Source organism: Peromyscus californicus, unplaced genomic scaffold, assembly GCF_007827085.1.
Source record: "Peromyscus californicus insignis strain IS unplaced genomic scaffold, ASM782708v3 Scaffold_21__1_contigs__length_65335640, whole genome shotgun sequence".
Lineage (NCBI taxonomy): Eukaryota > Metazoa > Chordata > Mammalia > Rodentia > Cricetidae > Peromyscus > Peromyscus californicus.
In genome coordinates this window covers 40,269,669-40,289,681 of record NW_026294514.1, presented here as the reverse complement: position 1 = coordinate 40,289,681, position 20,013 = coordinate 40,269,669, and the positions used below count along the sequence as shown (strand labels likewise).

Sequence of the window (20,013 nt, the reverse complement as noted above, 5' to 3'; positions counted from 1 at the left end):
GTTCAGAAGAAGCACGTGTATGCCGTGGCTAGTTACTGCAGACTTTCTGCAGCAGCCCTCCAGGACTTACGTAGGAGTGGATTGTGAGTAGCCCTCGGCACTGATTGATATTTCCCCAGTCAAACCTGAAAAGCATTTGGTACTGACGTGTCAGTTTGAGATTACAGCCCCGCAAGAAACTTCCCTTTCCATCCAGGGAGTTGTATTGGTCAGCCTTCTGATCATAAGCTTCCTGTGAGTTTTTCTACAAGAGAAATATGCAAGAAATATCCAAGATATGGCTTCTTGGGATATTAGAGGGTCTCTCTCTCCTCTCTGTCTCTGTATCTGTCTCTTTATCTTTATCTCTCTCTCTCTCTCTCTCTCTCTCTCTCTCTCTCTCTCTCACACACACACACACACACACACACACACACACACACACACACACACACACACAAAATTTACTAATCATAGGAATTTTATTATGGATAAAACAAGATCCAGAAGCATGGTTCAGAGACCAATGTGAACTTCCTGCCTCTCACACGCCCCCAAGTTCAAGTTGATAGGACTATCAGAAAACATGTTCTGGGCTCACTTTCCTAGCTGCCCTCCTGAGGGACACAAGTGAGAGGCAATGTCTGTAAGTCTGTCCTGACCTTATTATAGTAGACGAGTGACATTAGGCTGTGTTCCTCCTACTTGAAACTGGTGAGAAGGATTTGGATAGTAACGGCGTCTGGGCAGTGTGTCTGAATGGTGTCATTGAACTAACAAATGTTTTTGACATCTCCTGGGAGGTGGGGGCTTGACAAGAACACATGAATATCATCCCTCCCTATGCAAGGACATGGGCCATTCGAGTACCTGAGCCTGAATTTAAATTCACCTTAGGAGTTTGAGTCAAAGCCATTGTAGAGAGACCTAAGGAGGCTCAAGACCTCCAAACTGCAGTTCATAGGGTATGATTTCAGTAGTTCCATCCCACTAAATCTCTAAAGCACTCAGAGGGCACTGAAGCTGAAATTATAATTTTTTTCCTCTACTGTTCAAGATAACCTCAAAGCAAACAGTATACTGAGAGATGCAAATAAGATCACTTTCCATATAGAGCTATTAGGCTTAAGTCCATTTAAATATGTGACTGCTACAGATACATTGGCCTTGGTGTGAGACCTCCATGGTGGACCAGATGCATGGCATGCTGGTAGTGCTCCAGTGGACACCGGCTGTTCCTGTTCTAATGTCTCTGTAGTTAGATATGGAAGAGGAGGCCTGTTAATTATACAGTAATTTTATGTAAAAATTTCAAAACCTGCAATCAGCATTCATCAAAAGACTAGGTTTCCTGAGCAAGGGGGTATGATCATGCAGGACTCTTGGCACCTTGGGGTGAATTAAGTATAATAATAACAGTACTCATAATAATGACGTCTTTCACTTTAAATACGTGTTTAAATGAAATACAGAGTGCTCTGAGTCACATCTCTTCCATTTGTGCTCATCTGTCCAATTTATCACGTTTATTCATCTTTATTACAGATCTTACACATCAGATTTGACACTCACCTGATAAATGTTGTAATGATGCTTGTATGTGGGTAGTTTCTATGTGACCCAGACATTTTTTTCCCCTTCCTGCCGACTTGCAGCCTTGCCCAGTTAATAGGTCAAAAGATTTCATGGAAATACGTGAAACAAGTTGACTCAATATTTAATTTTAAAGCAATATCAATGTCACTGCCATATTGTTTTGGTCCTCTGTGCCTTATCAAAGTGGCCGTGTGGCAAGTATAGACTCTTTAAACTCTTAGAAGTCCTGTTTCATTCTCTGTATTTCCATTCCTTATGGCTCTTTATTTGGCCACATAAATTAAAGAATTAGAAATTATAATCTGGATGTAAGTGTGGGGTTTTGTCTGTTTGTTGGTCGGTTTGGGTTATCAGAAAACTACATCTTAAAGCAAAAACCCTCTAAGTTCCTTATGCAGAATGAGCTACTAGGGGCCTCAGACATGATTCAAGTTTCAGTTCTCTCTCTCACACAAATTCCTCTTTCTTAGGCTGCCCCTTCTGCATTCATTTTGCATACATTGGCATAGTGACCTGAATCCATAGCAGATTAACAACAGGAAATATTGTCTGGCAGTCTGGGTCTCCTCCCTGCATCTCATATGTGTGCTGTGAAAGTCTTTGTAAAAAAAAAAAAAAAAAAAAAAAAAGAAGAAGAAGAAGAAGCCAAATGTTCTTGCTGGCCAAGAAGAATCATGCCCCACTCAAAAGCTATTATCTACCGCAGTGCTCAACTCTAAACACAAAAGTCTGATTTCAAACACGGGCTCCAATTGCTGCAACAAATGAGGGCAGAAACCAATTATGGATGAAAGAAAAAGAAAACCTTACAAAGAAGAAAATAGGTCTGGGGGCCTTAATTGCAAGAGGGGGCTTGGATGATGTATGTGCTGGAAGTGTCTGTGCCTTGAATCTTGTCAAAAACACAGGGAGGATGCTAATGCGTTCGCATCATTCATTCCTATTTTGACAATGCTGCATGCCGTATCCATGACAATATATGCCCGTCTTATGTTTTGGCCTAGGAGATAACAAAATGTGCCAGTCTACCCAATGCATATTCAGAACCATTCTGTGTGTGTTGGTAAAAAAACTGAATGTGTACTTGTGTCGCCGATGATAATGTTGGTTTTTACAAAGAATTTAATCGTTTCACCTCTACAGTGAGTATGACTGTGTGATTCATAAAAGTGGAATAATGGGTTTTTTTTTGTGTGTGAATTTGTTACTGAAGAAATAGACGTTTAATAGTACTTTAGTTTCTATGACTTTTAAGATTAGAAACTGTGTTGATCTCCTTATCTATGGGACCTAATAATGTTTACCAATACTTACTGCCTTCTGCTTCCCATGATTTAGGCAGTATGCTTTTCAATGTATTTCCTTATTTCATGCAAGTTGAGTACCATTCACATTTCCATTTTATAATGGAGAGAGCGAAACCCGGAGAGATTGAGTAACTTCTTTCATAGCACACAGCTAGGTAACTGCAACCAAAGGCTAGACTTGAACTGTTATGTCGAATATGTTACAGTAAAATATAAAAATAAACTTGAAACACCTATCTTAAAGGTATTTAAGTAATGTTGGGTAAATTCTAACTTGCAGTTAGTTTAGACGTGGAAATAAGTCAAATATAAACTATTTTTCCTAAGAACTTATCAGGACCAGGAAATAGTTTCATATTTCTATTTTAACAGAACACTCTAGCTAACTTCACCTAGCAGGAAAATGTTGAGATAGTTATTGATTAATTGATTGCTTCATGTTTGAAAGAAATATTGTGGTTTTTGTGGGGAAGCTGATGGCCCATACAATTAAAGAAAGGGGCTAGAGGTGGACATATGTGTCCTCCCCAAATTTTATCCCTGCCTCTCATGCCAGTCCTCTGTGAATATGCAGCCTGTATTCTGTGTGGGCCTGGTGCATAGGCTAGAAAAACCCATTATGTCCTGCTCCTGTGGGAATGGACTGTGGCAGGGGTGGTGTGGGTAATGGACTTTCTACCGTGCTGATTGAATGTGGCTTTGAAAGTACACTTGAAACAGAAAGCAGAAAGTGACATAGATGCATTCAGGGCAGCTGGTGACACATCTCGCTTCCCGGGGTTTCTGTCTCCAGCTGTTTTTAGAGACCTGGTAGATTCTGTTGTCCAAATACCTCCATCGTTTGTTCCTGCCTTGTCTGCAGCCTCTTGTTACGTATTTTCCGTGTACGAATTGAAAAAAAAAAAAAACCCGCTCTCAGAACAGACGCTGTTAGGATGTCTTTCTGTCGAGAGCTTGGTCTAGAAAAGGAAGGTCTGGGGAGGGCGCTGAACAGAGCTGATGATCTGACAGAAGCTGATGCCCTGGCACAGGGCGTTTATTGAGTTCTTCATGAGCTCCTAGGCCCAAGGGAAGTAGTAATGCAATCCCTTAGAAATGGAGTTTCAAATGACCCTTACAAATGAGGGAAATACAGATGTACCCAGTGAGGAAAATGCAGTTAGGAAAGGAAGCACCAAGGGAGGGCTTTTGTTTTGTTTTGTTTTGTTTTGTTTTGTTTTTTCGAGACAGGGTTTCTCTGTGTAGCTTTGCGCCTTTTCCTGGAACTCACTTGGTAGCCCAGGCTGGCCTCGAACTCACAGAGATCCGCCTGGCTCTGCCTCCCGAGTGCTGGGATTAAAGGCGTGCGCCACCACCGCCCGGCTGGCTTTTTTTTTTTTTTTTAAGGTGGTATTTTTGCCATAAGATTAACTGAAGATAGTGTAAGCAGGAATTCTTCCTTCGAATTCAGCCATCAGGCTTCTCGGGCGCAGGGACGGCTAACTTGCTGGCTGGAGCAGTAGGAAGAGTGAGCTATTTCTTGTCCTCGGGCAGCAGAAATACAAATGCACAAAATGAGCATTGCAGTCACCAAAGAGGGTAACGACTGTGAATGAGTGAGGCCCTGTGGTGCGGAGGTTTCTTCTGGTTCTCTAGTAGACGAAAGGGCACAAACGCATCCATTTCCCTGAACGTCTTCAATGTTATTGCTCTAAATACTTTTATATTAACATGTGGCTTGTGCTGAGCCACTATAGGTGTGGTTTGTTTGGTTTTTGTCTGTGTTTTTTATTGGGGTGGGTGGTGGTGTTTCACTTCCAGTGTGGTTGTGTGCAGAAGTGTAAAAACACTCTCTCTGAGGACATGCACACCTAATGAGACTCCCGGTCCCTGCACTGAGCACTAGGTGGTGTTGGTTAGCCCATGCTCTCACACCGAAACTGTTCTCCTCATTTCTGTTTGGATTGAGCCACTTCCGGTGTATAACTGCAGCCTGACTCCTAAAGCGAAAGATGCCATCTGACTTGACAAACTTCTCTAATGTCAGGTTTGGCCTTTTGGGGAAAGAGCCTCACTCACACTGATTCCTCGCTCTTGGAGACTAAGTGCAACTTTGTGTTACTGCTTTTGTACCCTTCATCTCAGGCGCAAAGTAAGGAATTATTTCCAGGGGCTCCAAGGTGGAGAAATCATCTTTTCCGAGAAGGCACCGCCCACGGAGGGGCGCTGTCTCCTCCTTTGCTCTTTGTTCGCTGTGGAGTGGGGTTGTTCTGTCAATCATTTTGGTCACCTGCTCGGAACAACGTTTATGCTCCTGGTCAATTAGAAAAGGGATCGTCACACTGATTATCCTGCCTGCACTCATTCGTCAGTCAAATATCAGGGTCTGCGGTGAAAGCCTTTTTGTAAGTGCTGGGCTTGTAACTCAGTGGTAGAACACTGGCCTGGTGACCCAGCATGCACGGGGCCCTGGGTTTCATCTCCGGCACTCGGGCAAAATCAGTCTGCATTTTAGGTCTGGGAAGGAAAATGTCTCCTTACCTAGCAGAACTCAGAAACTGTCATACACACATTTCAAGAATAGCTTTAAATGCAAGTGTTTTGTGGGCTTTTGCCAGGGTTTGAGGGCTCCCAATTGTACCACAGTACTATAGCATCCAGCTACTTTATCCATCATTTCTTGAGAACATTGGTTTTGTTTTTTTGTTGTTTTTGTTTTTGTTTTTTGTTTTTTTGAGGAAATTTGTTGGGAAGGGATGTTGTTGCATTTTAAGTGTAAATGCAGAGGTGAGTCAGTTTTTCTCATAACGTTGCAGTGAGTAGTGATAGAAGAGGCTCTAAAAGAACCGATCAGACATACATTGTGTTGGTTTTGATAAGCGGCGCTGTTACTGTGCGAGAAAGGTCACAAGGCACGACAAAACCCATTATCAGAGCAGAGTTTTATTAGAAGGGAGAGGGGAGGGACAGAAGAGAGCGTGGCCAGGCCTATTGGAAAGACAGGGGAGGAAGAGAGAGAGATGGGGGAGGAAGAGAGAGCAGAAGAGAGGGGAGGAGTCTGTGACCGGCTTTTTAAGGATTCCCCTGCACATGTGCATGTGGGCTTACAGAGCTACACCACGCATGCGCAGATTGCACGGCGCCACACAGCGCATGGATTACATAGGATGTAAGGCCTCTTGCTTGGCTACTGAACTGTGAGTGTGCGGTCATATAGCTGGAGGAGTGGCCAGAATCCTAACACATTTAATTTGAAAAAAAGAATGTGCTTTTTCGGTCACTAGGATGTTCCTCTAAGAACATAGCATCTGCTTCCCCAGGTGACATCATGGGGAGTTCTGTATGTGGACAAGGAATGCCTTGAGTGAGTCACAACTGACTTAACTCACAAGGAACCACGAGCATCAAAACTTTTTCTTAGCCAGTTATAACTCGTCCATTCATCTGTAAGATATTGTTCTTTAAATTTTACTCATTTGACTCAAAGTAGCTACTTGTACCCTGTATCCATTTGTTTTCTCATTGCTGTGACAGCTCAAGTGAGAAAAGGTTGACTTGGAAAGGGAAGATGTGTCTTGGTTCACAGTTTGAGCCGAAGGAAGCACAGTAACAAGAATGTAGGCCGACTGGCCACACTGAATCCGCAGCCAACAGGCAGATATGGATGCTAGTGCTCAACTCTCATTCTCCATTTTATTCCGTCCAGGACCCTAGGACATGGAATGATGCCCCCCATGTTCAGGCTGTACCCTCTTTCCTCTTGTAAATCTCTCTGTAAATGCTTTCACAGACGTGTCCCAAGATTTGTCTCCAACATGATTCTAAGTCCCATCAAGTTGACATTAAGCATCACACACTCCAGTCTCATGACAAAGCACCTGCATTTAATCACTTAATGATAAGCATGTCTTTGAGAGCTAGAACATAGAATGTAACTTCTCTAAAAATCCTCATGTATTCAGCTTTAGCTATATATTTACAAGTCGTGGTTCAAATGAGAAGAAATCCCTGCCCCCCAGCATAGTCTCGGGTACTTTGTTCCCAACTACTGGTGCTTTAGAGGACATTGTGGAAATTTTAGGATGTAAAGCCTTGCTGGAGGAAGTATATGACTGGGGGCAGGCTTTGAGAAGGTATAGCCTCACCACACCTCTAGTTGTCTCTCTGTGTTTCCTGTGTACAGATGAGATGTGATCTCTCAGTTTCCTGCTCCTGCCAGTATGCCTCTCCAGACATTAAGGACACCTACACCCCTGGATCTATAAGCCAAAACAAACACTTCCTTAAGTTACCATTGTTTATGATAGTCTATCACAGCAACAGAAATCTAACTAGTGTGTAAGTCCATCCAGATGTCAATAAGTAGAAAGTGTTGACTCCAGGTTGAATAATTTGCTAGACAGAAAAATCTGAGTTAACAAGATTAAGAGTTCTTCAGATCAGGAAGAGTTCCAGAGAAGCTGTGGTTCTGGCCTAGAAAACAAGCTTGAAGTCAGGCCCCAGCTCTCCCCATTAGCAGCTTCTTTGTCATCAAAATTTTGAGGTGCCAGAGCTCCATGGCCCAAATGTTTTAAATCCAGTAGTTAGCCATCAGCCACAGGAGGTGAGGTGCAGCCTGAATCCCATCATCACCTTATGCCATGAAGTCTTTTGCCCAAGGACAAGAAAATGGAGAAATAACAAACATTCCAGAATCACTCAAGTATCTGGTGGCCTTGATGACACTTAGTAGAGAGGGATGTCATTGTTTCCAGGCCATAGAGTCTATAGCAGATGCTCAGCACCTGGTTTAAAGATTTTTAAGGCCAGGAAACAAAATATCACTGTGAGGGAAGGACCACTATTAGCAAAATATGTTCAAAATACTCAATAAGAAAAGATGTAGAACATTCTGGAGAGAACTATGAGTCATTAATATAAATCAGTTATGACAGCCAGGGAAGGAAGAAGACAATCAGGCCATCTGCACTTGAGCTAACCTGTGTCACCTGTTAGGTCAAAGCAAGAACACCTCAGAAGACAGGTTACTGCACAGATTGCCCTGGTGGATGACATACTCAGAAAGGACCCCTCATTTGCAAGGTGGCTGTAGTCTGTTGGGTCAGGCATTATAGAAGGCAGGATCATCCAAAACCTCGAACAGAAGTGCTGTGGAATGTAGATGTAACAGTCTTATTAAATAAGAAACATAGAGCCAAATGCAGAGTTAAAAGCCCAAGAGGTCAGAGCAGTAGCTGAGACTAAAACTGCCTTCTTACACCTGCTGCCGCTGCCATCCTTCCTCTGAGAAAGAGACCTACTTCCTGTGTGTCTGTCTTTTTATTGACTTTCTGTTCTGCCTTCTCATGGGTTGTAAACCCAACCACATGACCTCCTCATCATTGCCTGTCTATACAGACCTCCAGGTCTCTATGATTGGTATTGAGATTAAAGGTGTGTGTCTCCATGCTGGTGGTGTCCTTGAACACACAGAGATCTGCCTGTCATGGGATCAGGATTAAGGGCATGTGTTACCACTGCCAGACTTCTGCTATGGCTTGCTATTAGCTCTGACCCCCAGGCACTTTTATTTATTAACATACAAAAAAAAACACATTTCAGCACAAATAAAATATATCATCATAGTGGGATAATGCTCTTATACACTGTAAAGATTTGTCACTCAAATTGGTTTAATAAAACACTGATAAGCCAGTAGCCAGGCAGAAAGTATAGGCAATGTGACCAAACTAAGAATGCTGGGAGAGGAAGGGCAGAGTCAGGAGTCACTAGCCAGACTCGGAGCAACATGAGAATGTTGTACTGAGAAAAGGTACCAAGCCACATGACTAAACATAGATAAGAATTATGGTTTAATTTAAGCGTAAGAGCTAGTTAGTAATAAGTCTGAGCTACCAGCCAAGCATTTACAAGAAACATTAAGTCTCCTAGTCAATTATTTGGCAAGCAACTGCTGGGTATTAGGAGTTGCTGGCTGGACACAGAAACTTCTGCCTACACAGACCGTTTTATATTTATTTTGTTTTTCTGTTTACTCACCAAGGAAGAATTTTGACAGTCACTGATGTAAGTTTATGGGTATTGTGTGTACACATAAGCAATGTATATTAGATAGTAAACACATAATTGTTTACTATCAAGGCATGTTGATAATGCTGCTTATTGGGACCACCAGGTGTTATATACTCCTGTAGAAAACATGCACAGTAAAAGATTCTGTATGTTATATCATTATTGTCAGGCACTGCCCTGTAACAATGGTTACATTCATGGAATGTGTCATGTGTGAATTGTTTATTTTAATGTCAGTCATCCCAAAGAAGTAGACAATACCATACCCATTTTACCAAAGACAACGATAAGGCTCATAGCTGCAAGGGACATATGGAAGATTCAGCCTAGGTTTCTTTTTTTTTTTTTTCTGATTCTGAAGTGCTGCCAGGAGTTATTATCATAATACTGGTCCTTTCGTCCAACTTCTCTGCATCTCTGTTCTATACTCTAAGCAGGACATAGGCATTGGAAGAACCAGTGTTAATGTGCAAACTTCACGGTGTTTCAATCGTGATTCAGAAATACTATGATTTATAAATAAAAGATTTAAACCACCTAGCAACATTTCCTCTCTCACATTTTCTGAGCAGTGTGTTGCAGTTTGATAAAAAGTCATTTATTTTCTTACTTCATGGAATACACCATTGCTTATGTAGCTTGCCATTATTTCCACTGTACTTCCCCATTATACAGTTATCCTGTATTTCCTCAAACATTCTTGCTTTTGAAGGAATGAGTAATTACCTTTCAGGATAATTACAAAGGCATAGTAACATGCTCCACTCACAGGTCTTTGCAAGCTTATTATTTTGTCATGGACGTAGTTTATCAATTTCATTTTTATCTCATTGTCAATATGTTAAATCTCAAAGATAAATATGCTTAACATATTGCATATGAAATATCAATTCCACAGGACAGGAAAGTAATTTAGCTTAATTGTTGGCAGTTAATACATTGCAGACTCCAAGGCTGAGTTTAAAGGCCTTTGAAGCATTAGATAAAAATTGATGGGAAGTTAGCCCAGTGAATCCACCTGATGCATATTTTCCCCAGTTGATTAACTTTTTCCCCTTTCTCCAGATGATGGCTTGAGAATTCAAAACATAGCAGGTACATCTGCACCATACATTTCTATGACCTAACCGTAATCTTATAACTTAATGAATATTTTGTTATATTTGTCTTGCTGTGTTCATGGGTATTTCTTCTCAAAGAAGTTAAGAGGATTTTGAATACTGAGGAAAATAACCTATGGGACTTGAGTAAAGATTGGAATAGAGTTTGAAGTGTTAAGACATGGGTTAGTAGCTAGTGAGTCTTTCCCAGGCTTGGAGTCTTAACATTCAGAGAGCTGAGTCCGGATGTTCTGAGCATGGCATTGTAAGTGCTGTGTATTGCAGCATAAATTTTAATTGGTCTTCATAAAAACCCAGAGTCAGATATCTGGGTAAATGTTGAAAGATCAGAGAAGTAAAGGCACAAGCCACAGCCACTTCTTACCTCTACGAATCCTCAGACTGAAAGGGCCAAGCTCCTGTCTCCTCCTGCTTTATATTACTCTCTCTGCCCAGCCATATCACTTCCTGTTTCCCCCTCCCAAGTGCTAGGATTAAAGGCATGTGCCTCCCAAGTACTGAAGTCAAAGGCATGAGATCCTAAGTGCTGAGATTAAAGATGTGTGCCACCACTGCCTGGCCTTAGTGACTAGCTTCGCACTCTGGTCTCCAGGCAAGCTTTATTTGTTAGAGCACAAACAAAATATCATCACAGGGTACTCTCTTCCATCCTCGGACTCTTTATATCTCACAGAGTATTTGACACTAAGATCACATTCTTTCTCCAGCTTCTTCTACATAAGAATCATCCCCCAGTCACCAGTCCTTTCCAGGTGACACTATTGACATTTGGATTTTTTTTTTGTATATTCATTTGTAGAGATAGCTTTATAGGATGAGAATCACTTTGTGTGTGTGTGTGTGTGTGTGTGTGTGTGTGTGTGTGTGTGTGTGTGTGTGTTCATTCATATGTGGAGGTACATAGGCATGGCTCTGGGTATCAAGGCCAGAAATCCACCTCAGCTGTCTTCACCGCTTTGTACCTTATGTTCTGGTACAGGGAATATTAATTATTTGTCTCATTTGTGTGACAAAGATAGCTTAAAAGGGAGAGAGACTCATTTTGGCTCCCAGTTTGAGGGTACAGGTTATTGTGGTGGAGAAATCATGGCATCCGGAGCTCAAAGAAGCTGGTTGCTTTGTATCCATGCTTGGAAAGCTGAGAGTGGCGAATGCTCATGCCAAAGTCACTTTTCCTTTTCCCTTTCACTCAGAGTTTAGAACCCCCAGCCTCAATGACTGTAATGCATGCAGTCCTTCGCAGGTGCGCTCAGAGGCTCATCTAATCTCAGTAAATCCTCATGGGAATGACCAGAAGCTCGTGCCCTAGGTGGATCTCGATCCTGTCTGCACGGTGATTAGTATGAGCCGTTGTACAGCATCTCCCCCCAGAACCTGGAAGTCATTGATTGGCTAGGCTTGCCAGATGGAGAGCTCTGGAGATCCTCTTGTCTCCATCTGACTCCCAACTGGGGGTTACAGACACGCCCCGCTGTATCCATCACTCAGTGACCATCACTCAGTGACCAGTTTCAGCAATCTGCGTTCTACACTTTGCCCTGTTTCATTTTGGTCTCCTGGGTGTGCTGACTTGCTTTCCTGTCCTGTTTTGCACAGAAGCGCTCCCGAGGACAAGTGCTGTTTGACAAAGTGTGTGAGCATCTGAACCTGCTCGAAAAAGATTACTTTGGTCTGACGTACCGAGACGCCGAGAATCAGAAGGTGATTGTGTATTACTGTACAGAAGTGATCTGAAAATAAACAGACACATTGCGTTCTCTCTGTGTGCCCCCTGCCCCGTGCTTACATTCCTTTGGGTCCTTAAATTAATCTCCCTTTTCCCTCATGAAGAAAACCTTGGCAGCTTCCTATATCATTGAATGTTTTTGAGACAGTAGGTCAGTCGCAGTTTTCATCCTTGAGATTTAGTGCCAAGGAAACATTGGATACAGGGCTTTTCCTCATAGTTAAACCAATTTCTTGAGCCCATGAGAACCAAATATTTCGATTCCTATATGGAAAACTTACTCATACCCCCAAATTCTGTGAAGAAATTACAGCTGTGACATAAACAATTAGGTGTGAGGATAACATTTGCTGTCCAGTATGCTAGTCAATGTCAGTGCTTAAGTCAACATTACTAGATGTTTGCACCAGGCTGACGGCACCATTTCAGGGCTTTATCCCACAACTAAGCAAGAAAGAAGGGAATTGTTTCCATTTGCAGATGCTAAAACATAAGGTGTGAAAGTACTGTTCATATGGATCACTTATGTTTATTATACACAAGTCAAGAATATTCCTACTGAAGTGATAGACAATGTTGGACTTCATTATTAAACATCTGACTTTTCCCAGGAGAAGAATTGTAGCGGACATTAATTGTAAATGCATGTGTCTCCTTATTTAGTATTTGTCCCCTCACATGGCTTGACAGGAGGCCACCAGATGTTTGGGAAGAGCCACAGTGGAGAGGGCCCATCCCATGACAGTTCCCTCCTGGTACATAGAGGACTTGTCTGTGTCCAATCATCAGATTAGATTTTACTCTTCTTTGATTCAAATTCATACTGTTGTTTCTTTTTCAGAATTGGTTGGACCCTGCTAAGGAAATTAAAAAACAGATTCGAAGTAAGTTCCTTTGGATTCTCTGATGTGGCGTGGTGACAGTGTTTGGGGGGGGAGGGGGTGTTGCATGAACTGGTGACCCACACTCACGTGGCTCCTATGAAGAAGAAACGCCTCGAAGATAGACTGTAAGCTGAAATTTGATCTGACACATCACTCTGGCTCCAATAGGACCTGTTTTTGTCATCACAGCTCAGAAATTAAAATGACTTTGACAGGTGACCTGTTCCTTGCCTGTACACAGATGTGAAATGCAATGTAATCAAGTTTTGCTGCACTCACCACTTAATCATTTAAAGTTCCAGACTTAATTATCCATTTAAAACTGTTTCCAATGTACAGAAGTCACACCAAAGTTAACTGTTTGATGGTTTTGAAAGTGAATAACAAATCAGTTGCCTGTTGTGGTTGCCACCTTTTCCTTATTTCCTAAAGACAAAAGATGTACATTTCTACTAGGCTTGGTGGCACATGTTTGCCAATCCCCGCCTTGAGGCCGAGGCAGGAGGATCACAAGTTCAGAGAGATAGAATGTGATCAACAACAACAAAAAAGTGTGTGTTTCCTGAATGACAAGATGATTCCATGAGCATATCACAAAATTGGAGTATAAATAGCTAATAACATTAAGCAGATTGCTAAATCTAGTGATTAGATGCAAATTAATGAGACATCGCTTTCCCCTTATTCATATTAGTGAAATTTTCATAAGTTTAATATTTTCTTAAATAATCTTTACAGGCAAGTACATGCCATACTGGTAGAGTGAGATCCTTCTGAGAATGAGGATCAAGCTGATGAGCACAGTCACAGATTTATGTAAACTCTGACACTGGAGATTTTGTTCTTAGGAAAGCATTCCTGTTCACGTGTTTTATACATCCACACAGATCATAAAAACCTCACAGTCTATTACATAATGTGAATAGTATATTCATAATAAGGTAATTTATGATACATAAGAAGATGATATATAGTAATTTATGACATAAAAACACTGTAGAGTTTTAAGACTTATCAGGCATTGAAGATTAAGATGAGAAACTTTTCATAAGTCAGTTTTTTGTTCATCAAAAGTTTCTAATTTGAAATACTACAGGGTGTACAGGAATATTTCCATCAGTGTGTTAGAGCTGTTTGACTTCCTGTTTCCCACTAGGCCATCCTCTGAGCAGAGTCAGGACTGTCTGCTCTTATGCATAAGCCCCTCTTCCCAGACAGTTTGTTGCTTCTTTCCCCCACCCACCACTCCGGCTCTCCCCTCTCTCTAAATTTCACTTTCTCATTAAAAGGTCACATTTCACTGGCTTTTTGTTTTGGACCTTGATCGGTGTGTAGATTTTATTATTGTCTCCTTAAGATTTCTGCTTGTTTGAAAATGCCATGAAAGACTTGGTAGTGTTTCCAGGAAAAGTTAAGAATGTGACCCCTTTGTAATAGCGGTCATCATGGGGATACTGCACATTCACCTCCCATTGTAGGACCACAAGGGTGGTCATCGTGATGACACTACACACACACACACACACACACACACACACACACACACACACACACACCTCCCATAGTAGGAACACAAGCGTGCTTACCAAAACCAAAGGTCCAACACAATATTCCAAGTCTCAGGAACTCAAATCTCTGGGAATAAAGCTTAGAAACGTTTCGTTTTTCCAAACAGCTCTAGTACATTTAGGCTCACTGTCATTTGCAAAATTGATTTGTAGGATGAGTGTTTTGTACGGAAAGGCATTGCTTATTCTTTCTACTGGTTAGTTTCCGACTTTGAATTCTCACTCTGAGTTTATTATAAAATGGTTTAATTATACTGCAGGACTTGTCATTGAAATCACTGAAAGGCTCACCTGGAGTAGATGAAAGTTAGGAAAGTGCAGTGAGTCTTCTTCCCTTAAGCAATCCATTAGTCTGGGTTCCACTGGCTTCCTGTAAAGCCCACTCCCGTTATCAGCTCACTATTGGCAGACACTGAAAGGGGTCTGTTGTAATAAAAACTGAGCAAGAATCAATAGGGACATTAAAAAAATAATAAGACTGTAGAATGGCAAAAAAGACAATTTTTTGAAACAGTAGAAAAATGATCGCTAAAATATATTTGAATGACAGATATTTATGGCTTATAATTCTTAAAGCCTCTGTTGCCTTCATATCTCGAGTGTCTTGAAAATGGCATTAAGTACCTAGTAATAGCTGGCTGGGTGCTAACTCTTTGGCATGTAGAATCTAAGTGTGTGGTCAATGGTTGTTTTGGAGAATAAACTAGGAGGTATAAGTGGCACTGTGATGTTGGTGACAGAAATGTAGAAGCTAACAAAGCCCAGTATTGCCACATGTGCCAGAGCAGAGCTAGGAAATGTGTCCAGTGGTGCTCCTTTGTCCAGAGTTTGGGAATGGCTTGTGGAGCACATGGAGTTCTCAAAAGTCATTTCACAGGCAAAGGGGGCATCAGAGGAGGAGGAAGATGTGCAGAGGACGGGCAAATAAGAGCTGTTCAGGGGGTCACAGAAACATTTGTGACCTGTGGCACAAATGGAAGGGAACATCTGAGGAACTTTCCAGGAGCTTTAGCGGTTATAATAAAGAACCTCTAGTGTAGTTGTTGACTGGAGGAAACGATACAGCGTCACAGGAGAAGGAATGCCCAGGATTTGCTAAGTCACTGTATTTCCAAGCCAAGAGAAATAAACAAGGTAAATAGGAAAAAAGAAGACTATGTCTTTAAAAAAAAAAAAAAAGTATGGAAAAGGAGAAAATGAGTGTGCTGATGTGGTCATTCGATTACTGAAATACAGAGTTCAGTGTGCCAAGTACCATCTCACACTGTAATAACACACCTAAGAGAGTCAACGTAAAGGAGAAATGGTTTGTTTTAGCCCACAGTTCTGTGGTCACTTGGCTCATTTGCTTTTTGGGCCTGTGACTGGGCAGCGCCTTGCGGCAGGGCGAGGGTGACACTGGAAAGCTGCCAGGACTGAGGGGGTACTCACTTTTATAACAGTGTCCCTCCTTTAACTTCCACAAAGCTATGAGTCTATAAATGGATTAATCCATTCATAAAATTAGAGCTGTCAGTATCCAGTCACATCCCAAAGGTCCCACTCAAGCACAACCTCGGTGAGGACCAAGCCTTCCACATGAGTTTTTAGGGAACATAGTAAATCCAGACCATAGCACTTAGGAAACCTGGGTAATGCTTTAAGGCTAGACATGTACAGACAGTGCAGAGAATGGAGTAGCTAACATCTGCCTGACCCTTTCGATGCTGGAGAGAACTTAAAAGATGCCATAGGCAAAACATGATACAATATAAGAAAAAAAAAAAAGACCCCTGTGAACCCTGGGTGGGGACTGAGTGGCCTCTGTTCGATGCATCAGAACGTCTTCTGAGCAAGAAAGGAATCTTCAGCAGCCACCAGAATATTGAAAGTAGTATTCACTACAACAAACCTTTCCCATAAAGTAAATACATGTTCACTGGTCCCTTGACATTTATTCTAATGGGAATTAACCTGCAATAACAGAGCAGAGAGGACCTAGGAGACAGGAGTTCTGTCTGTACTGTTGGCATGTGAGCTGTCAGGAGAATCGTAGCAGTAAATCTAGCCAGTTCCAGTTATCAGATGCAGGATTACCACCCCCATCATTTGCTGCCCTCCCCCTTTGCCAGAGGTTTATTCTCGATCATTAGAAAAAGAGAAAATTTGGTGAATTTCCTTGCTTTTAAAAAGTGCCAGTAAATAACTTGACTGAGGACAAGACTTGAAATTATCTATTGGGTCCAGTTAACAGTGATCAAAAGGTGTCTGGTGTTAATGCCTGGAGTCGATCCTAAGTTGATTCCTAAGGATTTGTCCTGATGTGTCCTATCCCTACAGGTGGTGCTTGGCATTTTTCATTTAATGTGAAGTTTTACCCACCAGACCCTGCCCAGCTATCAGAAGATATCACCAGGTATTTGAAAGTTGGCTATGGGAACAGTAGGCGCGTTGGGAGGGCCATGCATCTCTTGAGTGCTCCAGGGAAGAGCATGCATCCATCTGGTCGCCTTACAGTCATCGTCTCTCCAATGGCAAGCCAGAGGCAGCTGAATGAGTGCAAACCTAAGATGCCAGGAGTTGCCAGATGCTACCTCGTCACAGTTGAATCCTCAGTGATAGGCTGACCCTCCTGGGAAAACATTCAGAATTGAGACACAGTCACCCATCCACCACAGCCAAACTGGATGGGATTCAGCCATAAATGATACAGCAACACTGAGTGATCCTGCTTTAAAACTTAATTACAAATATCTTTATATGCTTCTGCTCTGTATGTAACCAACCTGATACTTCATAGCCATTTAACAGTCAGAGAGAGAGAGACTGAGAGAGAGGGAGGGGAAGCATGGATAAATTTTAGAGTTTACTTTCTTTCATGTATACATAAAAAAGGGAAATGATGGATTTGTTTTCTGGAAAGAGGATACTATGCAAAAGACCTAACCTACAAATATTCCAGTTTGGTGGTTGAGCTTAGAGCACGAAAAGGGATTCCCTTGACAAAACTACACGATGTAACTTAGTCTGTTCTTGCTCCTGTCCCCAAAGACCTAAGACTGTGGTTTACAAATAGAAATTCACTTGAGGCATTCTGGAGACTGGGTGTTCAAGACAAGGACGCTGGTGTGGGCATTCCGATGAGGGTCTTTTCCAGAGTTGCAGATTGCCAGCTTATTACAGAGAGTTGCCCTGTAGCCTGTTTAAAACCACTAATTGCATTTATGAAGGCTCTACACTCATGATCTGATCATCTCTCAAAGGCCCCGCCTCCCAACCCATCACATTGGGCGGGGCTAGCATTTCCACTTTTGGATTCAGGGCTGGAAGCTGGAACACAAACAACCAGGACCACCATTCTCCATTCGCATACCTTTGTAGATGTTCCCACATTGTGCTTTGGAAGCCCCATCCCTCCCTGTGTTTGGTAGTGAGGTTATGTCCAAAGTGACTTAGTCCTGTGTATACGTTTTCTATGTAAGCCTCATACCTTTTTTTTTTTTAAGGATTTTCAAAGAAAATAAGTTACTTAAAACAGTGTCCTCTACTTACTGCATTGAAAAATACTTTTACCAAAATCTTTGAGAAGAGTTGATGATTAGTTTCAGGGAATTTCTTTTATATTTGCAAGAAATCAGGGAAAATTTATACTTTGTCTATATAAAGACACTTCTGCTCAGGACTAAATAATTAGTTATGACTAATTTTGTGGTTATAGACCCTAAATGTGCTTGGACTCATAAATTCATGCATAGTTCCTGTCTACTGTGTAGTATCTGTAAGAACTCTGATATGTAAATTACATAGACTTCTCGTCTATCTGTGGCCAGGCTCGCATCCTGGAGGCCTGCAGACTCCTCTCTCACATGGAGAGTAGTTGACTACATCCGTCAAAACTCGTGGGTGTCAGCACTTACCCTCAGGGGTTTATCTGTTAATTTTTATTTAATTCTTTTTTATTTTATTTTATTTTTAATCTGTGAATCTCAAACAGGTCAATTGTTAATGTAGTTATTTTATGATGTCATGGCAGAATTATGTGAAAAATGTTTTTATATTTCTCCCATTTAAAACTATTCACCTAGCCGGGCGGTGGTGGCGCACGCCTTTAATCCCAGCACTCGGGAGGCAGAGCCAGGCGGATCTCTGTGAGTTCGAGGCCAGCCTGGACTACCAAGTGAGCTCCAGGAAAGGCGCAAAGCTACACAGAGAAACCCTGTCTTGAAAAACCAAAAAAAAAAAAAAAAAAAAAAAAAAAAAATTAAAACTATTCACCTATAATGACAAGTGTCCCAGATTTTAAAGTAGGAGATTTTTATAGAATTTGTATCAGCTAAATTCCAGGAAGATATCTCATACACACACACACACACACACACACACACACACACACACACACACACATACACACACACACACACACAAAAAAAAAAAAAGAAAGAAAGAAAAAGAATTAAAAGAGTAGAAATCATTTGTTCTTAGAAACGCAGCCACTGAGACTAGAGAAAGGACAGCTGTTGGGTTATCTGAGGTCAGCTTGGTCATATGGCAAGACCTGTCATCTAGATCTTAGACTGAGCCCTCCCTGAAGACTGCATGGGGTCTGGTGGTTTTACATAAGAACATCCTTGTATGTGACAGGTCACCCCAGCTGATGTGTGAGGGTGTGAAATACTAGGAAAAGACCTCCTTCAGTGCCTCACTCTGCGCTTGATTGATAGAGCCTTGTTTTACTGTGAAAAGTTCCTTCTTCCAGATTCCCTAAATACTATATTTGTAGCCCCATAATTTCTTCTTCTATAGACTGATTATAGTTGAGGTCCTTATAACGGTATGCAAATGTGTCCTTAAAGAGGTTACTGGCCTGGGAGAAATTGTTTATGAATATTAAATGCTCTCCTTTTTTTCTCAGAAATCTCATGCATGAATGTAATGTTTTTAGACCATGTTCACGCTGTCCTGCCCCCTTCCAACTCCTGTTACTGTGTGCTAATGTCAGCTTTCTCTTTGTCCTTTCGGCCCCTGGAAGGTACTACCTCTGCTTACAGCTGCGAGATGACATCGTCTCTGGAAGGCTTCCCTGTTCCTTCGTGACTCTTGCCCTGCTGGGCTCCTACACGGTACAGTCAGAACTCGGGGACTACGATCCCGACGAGTGTGGGAGTGACTACATCAGTGAGTTCCGCTTTGCACCAAACCACACGAAAGAACTGGAGGATAAAGTGGTCGAGCTGCACAAGAGCCACAGGTTGGTGCGGAAAGCCGGTGTACATTCCGTCAGGTCTCCAGCCCAGCTCTGATGCCGGGGACTGAGGGTGGGGCAGAGGCCGCACACGGTTAAAATGGTGGTTTAGGTAAATTTCCTCTCAGAGCATCCAGGCACCCTTTTGTGGGTGTTCCTACAAAGCTGTCTGCCTCGTGATTGTTTTCCCGTGGAGATGCTAAGACTCTCTTACCTGCCATGCTTGGGAGCAGATGTGTTTCAGATGTCAGAGGTTTTCAGACTATTGGAGAGTTATATAATGTAGTAACTTCTGTTTGGGATGAAGCGAGAATCTAAATAGGAAATTTCATTTATGTTTCATAAACCCCTAATGCGCATGACCTCCAGGTGACGTTATACAATGTTTTTAGAATGCCTTGCGCATTGTATCAATGCTTTAAAACATGCAGTTTTTGGAGCATTTCAGCTCTGGAATTTTTGAATTAGGGATGCTCAAACCTGTATCTGCTGGTTTCCCAATGAAGACTTTCTTACACAATAGGAGGGACGGAAGCCCTACGAGATAAGGGGAAAGCAGC

At 41.9% G+C, this 20,013-nt stretch overlaps 1 protein-coding gene across 25 annotated transcripts in view; it reads left to right on the top strand.

Annotated features, from left to right (window-relative positions):
• Window positions 1–20,013, top strand: part of Epb41l3 (erythrocyte membrane protein band 4.1 like 3) — a 233,093-nt gene that overhangs the window by 168,833 nt on the left and 44,247 nt on the right. For all 25 annotated transcript variants that reach the window (XM_052750149.1, XM_052750148.1, XM_052750147.1 and 22 more), the window contains exons 4-7: window positions 11,651–11,755; window positions 12,622–12,664; window positions 16,552–16,627; window positions 19,241–19,459. In XM_052750149.1, the coding sequence (XP_052606109.1) occupies window positions 11,651–11,755; window positions 12,622–12,664; window positions 16,552–16,627; window positions 19,241–19,459 (443 nt within the window). The remainder of the gene's footprint in view (window positions 1–11,650; window positions 11,756–12,621; window positions 12,665–16,551; window positions 16,628–19,240; window positions 19,460–20,013) is intronic.